Source organism: Piliocolobus tephrosceles, chromosome 11, assembly GCF_002776525.5.
Source record: "Piliocolobus tephrosceles isolate RC106 chromosome 11, ASM277652v3, whole genome shotgun sequence".
NCBI lineage: Eukaryota > Metazoa > Chordata > Mammalia > Primates > Cercopithecidae > Piliocolobus > Piliocolobus tephrosceles.
Genome location: NC_045444.1, coordinates 122,703,918 through 122,715,945, shown reverse-complemented (window position 1 = coordinate 122,715,945; position 12,028 = coordinate 122,703,918). Strand labels below are relative to the sequence as shown.

General features: G+C 36.5%; 1 protein-coding gene across 2 annotated transcripts in view; it reads left to right on the top strand.

Moving 5' to 3' along the window:
- The window catches only part of IQCA1 (IQ motif containing with AAA domain 1), a 171,544-nt gene that overhangs the window by 65,854 nt on the left and 93,662 nt on the right, over positions 1-12,028 (top strand). For both annotated transcript variants that reach the window (XM_023228745.1, XM_023228744.2), the window contains exon 7: positions 468-552. In XM_023228745.1, the coding sequence (XP_023084513.1) occupies positions 468-552 (85 nt within the window). The remainder of the gene's footprint in view (positions 1-467; positions 553-12,028) is intronic.

The following is a 12,028-nucleotide window of genomic DNA, read 5'->3' as shown; positions in this document are numbered from 1 at the left end:
GGGCCTCAGACTTAACTAAAACCTAAACCATGGGTGTCTATTTCACACGTTATTACTAACTGTGTAATTTTGACAACTCTGTCCTTCTGTTTAGTTTCAAAATCCTGTGTTTATTCTCAATTTTAAACAGGAAGAAATGATTTGTGCTTCTGTCTTCATTCTTAACTCAAACACAGAGCATCTCAACATTAAAAAAAAAAAAAAAAGGAGGAAAAAAAGTACAAACTGTTTTAAAGAGAGATGTTTGCATCAGACTAACAATTCTCTAGAGGAAGGAAACCTGCTACTGAATGCCATCAGTACCTTCAGTTTCTTCAAGACATCATGCCCGGCCCTTGATTTACAGGGAACCCTCCACCCTTAATGACCATCACTCATTTAAATGAACATAAGCAAATAAATTAAATGGGGTATATAACAGGAGAGGACTTCATTTCTATTTTAATTTGCTATTTTTTTTTCTGCAGAAATTTAACCGGGACATTTCCTGACTACCCTGACATTGAAGAAGGAGGCTCAGCTATTATTTTCTCTAACAAGACCATACAACAGGTACTAATATGCTTAAGAAATGACGTGTAAATATATCAAATGGCATTTCTTTAAACTTTAAAATTAATGAGTTTATAGACGTATTAGGTCTTGTTTATTTTCCTATACATATTTACATGGAAATACTTTTGGGTGTTCATCGTTGTATGTACTTTCATATTTATTCAAAATGAGTTCTTTTTTCTCCCCCCATCTTATCTTTGAAGGAGATGTGATGATGTGTGAAGGTCATTTTCTTAGTAAATTCTGAGTAGCTTGGCTGCAGGAGCCCTTCGTGTTCTGGTCCCAGCTTCCCTCTCCCTCTCATCTCCATGCCCCACCCCCTCAGCAGGCCCTTGGCTCCAGCAGTCCACTCACCTATGCTCCTGGCTCATGCCGCTGCTCCTTTGGGTGTGCCATGCTCTTCCTGAGTTCTGGTTCTGGGCGCCTTTCTGCTTAGCTCCTGCTCCCCTGTCAAGACCCAGCTCCTTGTCTTATTAATATTTTTCGAGTGAAACACCTTTGATCGTCTCTGTAGATGCTTCAGTGGCATTTGATGAAATTGACATTTAAAACTATTTTTTTAATGTCTTCATAAACTAGGAATAGGAAAATTCTTCTTAGCTTCATAGTATTTAGCATAGAAACCAAAAGAGAAGATTTGCATTATACTCAATGATGAGGCATTAGATGCATTGTCAAAGTGAAAATCAATAAGGACAATTTGTCTTATTTCCTGAGTAAAATTTTCCCCAACTGCCCACAACCTGGGTGACTAACCCTTCCTCTAAAGCCCTGTGCTATTAACATCACTCATTTGACGTTTACCCTACGCTACTTCACATGAACACCTTTCTTTTAATGCCGGGGGCCTGCAAACATACAGCATTTTGTTTGAATTTCTATTAAGCTGGTTCACCATTTACAAGCTTGTATCATAACATTCATGTGCATGCTTTATCTCTTCCTTAGCCTGTCAACTTCTCAAGAGGAAGGACTTTTAATTTGCATATGTAAACATTCAACAAATATTTGCTGAACAAAAGAACAGAAGGCTTATCTTCTCCATGAGATTATAAACCTTCTAAGGGCAAGAGCCATATTTTAAGATTCTTTAAAATCATAGAAATGAGTGCATAGTAAGTGCTCAATATATATTTCATTTTTCTTGATAATGATAATATTAATTTTACAGCCATGAGAACATAGTCTCTAATTTTTTAAATTAAATTTAAAATGTTTTCTTTTTTAAGGAAATAAAATTGTTAGGTTAAATCTGTTGAAAAAAATGTCAAAATCAAGAAAAGGATAGTTACTATCAGAACTATTGGTGAATATTTCCTTGGACATTCTAAAAAATGCCAGACAAATAAGAAAAAGGAAAGAAGTGATAAATATTTTAAAGTGAGAATTTTATCTTTGTTTTAAGATCATGTAATTATCTCCCTAGGAAATCCAATACATTTAACAAGAAATTATATTGACAAATTATACAGAATTGAACAGAATTACACTGACAAAATCTCACTGAAGAAGACAAGAGAGGACTTGAATGATAGACTGAACAATTATTTATCTGGATAAAAAGACTCAATAAAGTATAAATACACACTTTTTATTATTCTGTGAAGTTAATGCAATTCCAGTTAAAATCAAAACAAGTTTTTATTGACATAATTATTTTCAAGTATCTGAAGAATGAATGCATGGAAATATCCCAAAAGTTTTTTTTTAAAACTATAATAGGGAACTTTCCATATTGAAATAAAACAAATTATAAAGATATAAAGTAACCAAAACACCACAATGCTGGCAAATGAATAGATGGATAACAACAAAAATAACAGATAACATTTGTTGGACAAATATTCTGTGCCAAGTACCATGCAAGCACTTTATATAAGTCAACTTATTTAATTCTTCCAAACTATAAAGATCAAAAATTTGGCCAAATTAGTTGTGGAGCTGAGATTCAAACTCAAGGAGTCTGACTTTAGAATAGTGTGCTCAGAAACTTAGTCAGGTATATGTATCAGAACTCAGTAGCATACTGATGACATTTCAAATAAATGGGGAAGGACAGACTAATAAATAATATTATTTAATAATAACTGGCTCACCATTTGGCAAAATCAGGTAGAGCCTTCCTTATTATACAAAATAAATTTCAGATGAATTAAATATTTACATGTAAAAATATTAAGCCACAAATTACTTAAGAAATTGTTTGAATTGGAGAAAAATTTCATACACATGGCACCCTAGGCAAACACCATGAAGAGAATCTGCCCATATACTTAACTACATAAAACTCAAATAGCAAAATGGCCAAAAAAAAAATCACAAATGAAGTTCAAGTTATATGATAACTGAGGAAAACATTTGCAACATATGTGATAATGGGTATTTTTCATGTATAAATATTTCTCGGAAAATAATAACAAAAATTGGAACATCCCAATAAAAAAGAAGGCAAAGAATATGAACAGGAATTTAACATAAGAAAAAATTTTAAAACTCCCTGGCAAATAAATGTATAATGTTGCCATATCTCTTTTCACCTATAGGACTGGTAAAAATTTTAAGTCATTGTAATGACTGGAGTTGGTATGCATGTGGGAAAAAGTCACTCTCATACATTGCTACTGGATATGTAAATTAGCATGACATTTTTAAGGAACATGGATCAAATGCATATCAAAACTTTTCATGTGTATGTGCTTTGGCTCATAAATGCTCTTTGAGGAATATATACTAAAGAAATAATAAGAGAAGTTGTCATAAGTCAGAGGTCAGCATCCTTTTTTTGTAAAGGGACAAATAGTAAATATTTTAGGTTGTGGCACATACATTCTTTCCTGGCACTACTCAACTCTGCCAATATGGCATTGATATGCTTTGTCTCTGTGTCCCCACCCAAATCTCATCTCAAATCCCCACATGTCGAGGGAGAGACCTGATGGGGGTGGTTCCCCCAGACTGTTCTTGTGATCGTAAGTTCTCACAAGATCTGATGGTTTTATAAGGGGCACTTCCCCCTTTGTGCTCTGTCTCTCTCTGTCTCCTGCCACCACGTAAGACATGCTTGCTTCTCCTTCCGCCATGATTGTAAGTTTCCTGATGCCTCCCCAGCCATGCGGAACTGTGAGTCAATTAAACCCCTTTTCTTTATAAATTACCCAGTCTCAGGCAGTTCTTTATAGCAATGTGAGAATGGACTAATACAGGCATCAGAGAAGCCATAGACAACATGTAAATGATGGGCATGGCTGTGTTCCAGTCACACTTCGTTTCGAAAATGGGCAGGCGGCCGGCCAGAGCTGGCCCATGCACCATAATTTGCTGACCCCTGCCATGGATGCTGTTCACGTCTGCCTTGTTTATTGCATTGACAAAGAAGAAAACAGCCTGATGTTCTTTAACAGGGAATTTGTTAAGTAACATAAAGTTCTCTGCAGCAGTAAAAACCAGGCTGTCGCTCAGGGTTTCAGGACTTCAGTATGACTGACCCTGCTGTCGGCCTCCCTTTGTCCCTGTGCTCCCCTCCAAGAGCACTCAGAGTTAAGCACACAGGAATTGCTCTTCCTTCACTTCTCCATCGGAAACCAACCTCCGCTCCCAAAGGCTGCCTCAGCCCTCCACAGGACTCCTCCCTCCTCTACTGAATTCCATGAGCTCTAAATATTGACCCTATTATTTGGCAGTTTGTCAAGCCCTGCCTTGAGTGATTGTCATTTTGATTTGGAGTTGTTTCACTTTTTTTACGTGTTTAGGTGTTGTCCCGCCAGCTAAATTGCCAGGCACAATTTGTGTCTTGGAAGTCCATGGCAAACATCCAGACACATTTTATGTTCAGTTAGAAAGGTAGCGATTATAGGATTAAGCATGTTGGTAGAACATCTAAATTGCCATGAGAAACATTAAAAACTACTAGTCAAAAGAAAATTGTGAATGTCTGGTTAACACATTGAGAGAGAACAGAGGAGACCACAAAGCAGCTTAGCCTTGAAAGACAGATGATTGAAGAGTCAGAATGGCATGGTGATTACAAATCACAGTTCCGCCACACACTAGACCTGCAACCTTAGGCAAGCTTCATCCCCCCCACCCGCCGATTCAGTTTTCTCATCTGTAAGTGGAAGTTACTGGCAACACCTACCTCCCTGCACCGAGGTAATAATTAATGAGACAGTACATGTGAGGTACTTAGAACAGAGCTTGGCACATTGAAACCCTTCAGAAAATCATCACGGTTGTTACTAATGTTAATAGTAGCAGTAATAGTAGCCATTGTAGCCATAGTATGAAGAGAAAGTAAGCCAAGCATTATCGTTATAACAGTGTACGTACCAGGTGAAATATATATTAATAAAACACAAAAATAATACAAATACTTTTTTTGAAACGAGCATAACATTGATACAAAACCCAAAAAGAAAAGATTGAACACACAAAAAAAAGGACACAGATCTGTCTCCCTTATAAGTATTAACACAAACATTTTAGCTAAAGTATTAGCACACTAAAACCAGCACCACATTAAACTAGTAAAACACCACAAGTGGTGATTATTCCAGGATGCAAGAATGGTTTGGGTTAAGGATGTCTATGAATGCACTGCATTGTATTAAAAAATCCAAAAGGGAAAACCATAAGTTCCTCACTCTGGAGGTTGCAAGGGCATTTTACAAATTTAATATCCATTCTTGATATTTAAAAATAGAACTCTACAAAATTGGAATAGATGGATACTTGTTGAACATTATAAAATATTTCTTAGTTCAAAACCAAGTGTCATGCTTAAAGAAATTCACTAGAAACATTTCCACTAATGAGTGTCAGGAAAAATTCAAGAATAGCCATCATCACCACTATTATTTAACATTGTCCCATAGGAACTACTAAACAATATATCCCCTTTCTAGTGTTCTAAAGGGGAACGGAAGAGGCGCATGATCACCTTTTGCACATATGTTCAATATTTAGAAAAGCATTGAATAACTAAAGAGCAAAAAAGCAAAGAGAATAAACTAAAAACTACTTTAAATAATATGAGAAGCAAGATGGGGGATTACAAAATTAATATGCAGAAAACAATCGCTGTTGTGCATACAAACAGTAGCTAGCTAGAAAATATAATGTAAGAGACCATTTACAACACCAACAATGCAAAGATAAAATGCCCAGGAATAAGCTTAATGATAAATGTACACTCTACGTGAAGAAAAGCTTACAACACTCCTGAGGGATGCAAAGAAATGGAAAAGCATATCGTGCTCTTAGGTAGGAATACTCAACACCATACATACCTTGACTCCTAAACATCATCTATAAACATAATATGATCCAAATGAAAATACCAATAGCATTATATTGGGGCATTGGTGGGGAGGAGGGAGGGGGGATGACCAAAGTAAACTTTAAGTAGAAAGCAAATAACCAAGAATAACCAGTGGAATTTGGAAAATGAAGCATAGTGAAGAGGAACTAGCTTTGCCAGGTATGAAAACATATTCTTAGGAGCCCACTGGCACAGACAAAAGGCTGAAAAGGCACATCAATTGAAAAGAATGGAAAATCAAGAAATAGACCCAAATACATATGGAAATTTATAATAAAGACAGCATCTCAAATGTGAAAGGAAAAAAAGGAAATAAATGGTATAAGAAGAGCCAGGTGGTCATCTAAGAAAAAAGAAAATTAAATTCCTAACTCTTTACACTTTACTTTGGATTGATTCCAAGTGGATCAAACACTTACTTATAAAACAAAACAAAAACACAAAAGGACTACAAGAAGCTAAGAAAGAAATATGTCATAACCTCAGAATGGGAAAGATCCTTCTAACTATGGTGCAAACCCAGGAATCATAGCAGAAAAAAAAAATTGATAAATTCGACTACACACACAAAATTGTTTTAATCCTACATGGAAAAAATGACCCCAAGTGAGGGAAATGACAGATGACACCCTTAGAGAATTTTTTGTGATAAGTATCACAGACAAGAGACCTTTCTTCTAATGTGTAAGGAACTCCTACAGCTCTATAAGAAAAGATTAATAACCCAATACAAAAATCAGCAAAAGGATATGAATAGACAGTTCTCAGAAAGAGAAAACTCAAATGAATTTGAAACATAACAAAAGATGTTCAACACATGAAAAGATGAACAACCTCACATATGTAAGAGAAATGCAAATTAAAACTACACTGACAGATGAAATTGATCAATTGAATCTCAACAAAATGCAAAACTTTTGCACTTCAAGAGATACCATTAAGAAAATGAAAATACAAGTAACAGACTGGGAGAAGATATTTGCAGAATACCTACCTGCTAAAGGACTTACAGCCAGAAAATACAAAGTACTCTTACACCTCAATAAGAAGACAGGTCAATCAAAACACAAGCAAAAGACTTGAACAGACAATTCACAAAGGAAGATATCTGGATGGCTAGTAAGAACATGAAAACATGTTCAACATTATTAGTCATTAGGGTAATGAAAATTAAAATGGAAATGTAATGCTATTTCACACCCATGAGGACGGATACAAAAAAAAGACAATTACAGATGAAGATGTGGAGAAAAGGGAACCCTCATACATTGCTAGTGGGAATGTAAAATGTTGCCACTTTGGAAAACATCATGCCAATTTCTTAGAAGTAAAATATAAATTTATCAAAGGACCTAGCAGTTCTTCTCTTAGGACTCTAGCCAAAAGAAATGAAAACATATATCCACACAAAAACATTTGTAGATGAATGTTCATAGCAGCATTACTCATAATTGCCAAAAATTTGAAACAACTTAAATGCATATCAACTAGGGAATATGGTAAAATTTGGTATATCCATGCAACTTAATATTATTTGGCAATTAAAAAGGAACGCACATCTGATACATGCTACAACGTGAATGAACTTAAAGCATTATGCCATATTAAAACATTTTGCAATGTGAAATGTGAATGAAGCCAGACACGATGGACTATATATTTTATGATTCCATTTATATGAAATGTCTAGAAAAAGGAAACCTGTAGATAGAGAAAGTAGATTAGTGCTTGCTTGGAGAGATACTTTTGTTGTGTCCCCACCCAAATCTCATCTTGAATTGTAGTTCCCGTAATGCCCATTTGTTGTGGGTTGGACCTGTTAGGAAGTAATTGAATCATGTAGGCGGTTACCCTCATGCTGTTCTCGTGATAGCAAGTGAGTTCTCACAAGATTTTGATGGCTCTATAAGGGGCTTTTCCCCTTTTGCTCGACACTTCTCTCTCCTGTTGCCATGTGAAGAAGGACCTGTTTGCTTCCCCTTCCACCATGATTGTGAGTTTCCTGAGGCCTTCCCAGCCATGTGGAACTGTGAGTCAAGTAAACCTCTTTACTTCATAAATTACTCAGTGTTGGGTATTTCTTCATACCAGCATGAGAATGGACTAATACACCTGGGAAGGGGAGAGAAAAGGGATTAGCAAATAATGGAAATGAGACAATCTTATTGGGGTGATAGAATGTTCTAAAACTGATTTATGGTAGTGGAACACAACTTGATATACTTGCTGAAAAATTATTGAATTGCACACTTGAAATGAGTGAGTATATGATATGCTTCAATAAAATTATATTTTGAGAAAAGAAAACAGGCACCGGGCCAAATTTGACCCTGAGGCCAAAAAAACGATGGCTGACTTAATAGGCAGTAAAGTGTACTTTTAACTTTGGAAGATTTTGCTTGAGTTGATGAACAGGAGCAAAATAAATTCAATACTGGCTTCTCAAAAAAAACAAAAGCAACTACATTTCTACCCATGTAACTGGCAAACAAGATGCACTATGACAACGAGCATATGGGGAAACAGGCCCTCTCCTACACTGCTGGCAGAAGGGTAAATTGACACAACCCATGGTGGGAAGTTTAACAGTATTATAAATGTGCATACACTTGATCCAACATTTCTACTTTAAGGAATTTATCCTGCAGATATGTTCACCACCTGCAAAATGATATTTGCATGCATTTATTCATGGCAACAATGTTAGTAGTAGAAGATTACTATTAGAAATAACAGCAGATTACTGTTAGAAATAATCTTAATCTTATTTGGTAGGGGAATGGCCAAATAAATTGTTATAATACACCTTTAAAAAATGAACCATGAAGCTCTGTATGTATCACTAAGGAAAGATGGCCAAGATATATTATTAGGTGACAAATGCAGAACAAGAACAGTATTATAATATGCTAACATTTGTATAAAACAACAAGTTGATGTCTATAATGTGCATTTATGTGTGTACATGTGTACATCTCTGTGCACTTGGAAGATTTTGCTATAACTGAAGAGTGCAGGTAAAATAAGTTTTGTATTGGTTTAAAAAAGAGACAACTTTAATGACATATTACTGTTCACCTATACAATTGGCGAACATAACACAACAATGCCAGTGTGCTCTGTGTGTGTGTGTATTATATGTATATTTGCATATATGTGTATAAAGTGCCTTTAGAAGCATATCCAAAGTATTTGGGTTGATTTTTTAGCAAATGTATCATGATCAGCCACACACTGGAAGTCATCACAAACCCCAGTGTCCTGCTTAGCGCAGGACTCCTGCAGACTTCTGCTGAGGAACTCAACAGCCCTCAAGACCACCACACAACCACCTGCAGCTTTCACCACAGAGGACCCCTCAGGGTTTGTACCCCCAACAGCATATTCTGCAGAAGTTCCTATAGTTTTCACAGCTGAGGAAACCAGCTGCCTGCACAGAAGCAGTGGACCTCCTTCAGTTTTCACCACTGAGGACACTGCATTTCTTTTCACCTTCACAATCTCCAGGTGCCTGAGTCTCCTGTCCCCTACTGGAGCCACCCAGAGCAACATGACTGTTCCTGCCACAGTGACCCCAGCCCAGCGACCCACCCAAGTGGCCCTCATGTTCCCTAGGTGCCTAAGTCACCACATCTCCTTGAAATCACCCCAGATACTGCCTCCACAGGTTCTCTGGGCCAGGGACCCAGAGCAGCTACTGCATGTATGCCAGAAAACAACCTTGGAGCCCCCTACCACAGACTCCTGCCTCACCACTGCATGCACTCAAGACTAGCTCCTGTAGCCAGACTATTGCAGTAGCTGCTAGCCTGGCCCCCGCAACTAGGTGAGCATAACCAGTTGGCCATGCCCTCCAGCTCCTATCCCCACGCTATGCCTGTTCCCAAAGCTGGTCCCTGTAGCTACATGTGCATGCACCCCTCCAGCTCAGCCTGAAGTTGCCCATGCACGCAGATGGTGTTGCTGGCCTGCAGCTGGCCTCTGCAATTATGCATATGCAAGCTGCTGGCCCCCACTGCCACATGTGCACCTGCAGCTGGCCCCAGCCACAAAGGACTAAGCAGGTGCCAACATCACAGACTCCAGCTGCCTGAAATGGCAAGACTGAATGCTCCCCCAGATTTGGAGCCACCACATTCCCCAACACTTGGTAGCTCACAACACTAAACCCAGTGCTACAGTGCCCCCGGCATCCCTCTGTCCCTCAACCCTGCTGCCCACAGGTGAAGGTCTTTCCTTACCAAAGCCAGTCTATAAAGTCTGGAAGAGGTGACTACTTCTTGAAATTTGCAGACTCATTTATAAGACTACATGAAGAATCAGGGAAACATGATACCACTAACAGAGCACAATAAGCTTTCACTAACTGACCCTAAAGAATTGGAGATCCATGAATTACATGACAGAGAATTCAAAATAAGTGTTCTAAAGAAGCTCAGCAAATTACAAGACAATACAAATAAACTATTTAATGAAATCAGGAAAATAATACCAGAACAAAATGAAAGAAGGATCTACAAGACAATCAGAAAGTAATAAACAAAGTGGCAGCAATAAGTTCTTCCTGTCAATAATTATCTCAAATATAAATGAATTAAATTCTCCAATCAAAAGACATAGCATGGCTGAATGGATTTTTTAAAAATTACTCCACTATATGCTGCATACAAGAGATTCACTTTACCTTTAAGGACACACATAGAATGAAGGCGAAGGGATAGAAAAAGATATTCCGTGTAAATTGGATCCAAAAGAAAGCAGGGGTAACTATAATTACGTCAGACAAAATATACTTTAAGTCAAAAACTGTAAAAAGGGCAAGTAAGATCATTATATAATTATAAAGAGATCAGTTCATCAATAGGATATAACAATTGCAAATGTATGTGTACTGAACATCAGAGTATATAAATATGAAAAGCAAATATTAATAGATCTGAAGGGAGAGATAGATTACAATACAATAATAGTAGGGAATTTCAATACCTCACTTTTGACAATGAACAGATCATTCCAACATAAAATTAATAAGGAAACAATGAACTTGAACTACACTTTAGACCAAATGGACCTAATAGACATAACACAGCAGCAGAATATACATTCCTTTCAAATGCTCATAGAACATTCCCCAGGACAAATCATATATTCTGCCACAAAACAAGCCTTAACAAATTTAGGAAGATCAAAATCATATCAAGTATATCTTTTCAGACTGCAATGGTGTGAAACCAGAAACAATAAAAGGAAAAATCTTTGAAATTTCACAGATAGAAATTAACAACATGCTCCTAAAACAACCAAAGGATCAAAGAAGAAATTTAAAGGCAAATTTTAAAATATCTTGAAACCAATAAAAATGGAAACACAGCATACTAAAACCTATGAGATGCAACAAAAGCAGTACTAAGAGGAAAATTTCTAGCAATAAATGCCTACACCGTAAAAGAAGAAAGATCTCAAACAACCTAACATTATGCCTCAAGGAACTAGAAAAAGAAAAACAAAGTATTATTAAGTACAAAATTAGCAGAGGAAAGAAATAAAGATTAGAACAAAAATAAATGAAATGGAGCCTCAAAAAAATAACAGAAAAGGTAAACTAAGAGTTGGTTTTATGAAAGATAAAATTGACAGACTGTTAACTAGACTAGGAAATAAAAGAGTCAGACAAATAAAATTTAAAATGAAGGAGGAGACATTACAACTGATATCATAGAAATACAAAAGATCATGAGACTACTATGAATAATTATATACCAGCAAATTCATTAGCCTAGAAGAAATGGATAAATTCTTATACAACAACAGGACTAACCACAAAAAAGTAGAAAATCATAGTGAGTAGAGAAACTGAATCAGTAGTCAAAACCCTTCCAACAAAGAAAGGCCCAGGATAAAATGGCTTCTTGTGTGAATTCTACCAAACATGTAAAGAACTAATACCAATGCTTCTTAAATTCTTCCCAAAAATTGAAGAGAAATAAATACTTCCAAATTCATTTATAAGGCCAGCATAAACCTGATACCAAAACCAGACAAAACACTGAAAGAAAAGAAAATTATAAGCCAATATTCATGATGAACATAGATGCAGAAACCCTCAACAAAATACTGGCAAGCCAAATTCAAGCGCACATTAAAAGAATAATTCAC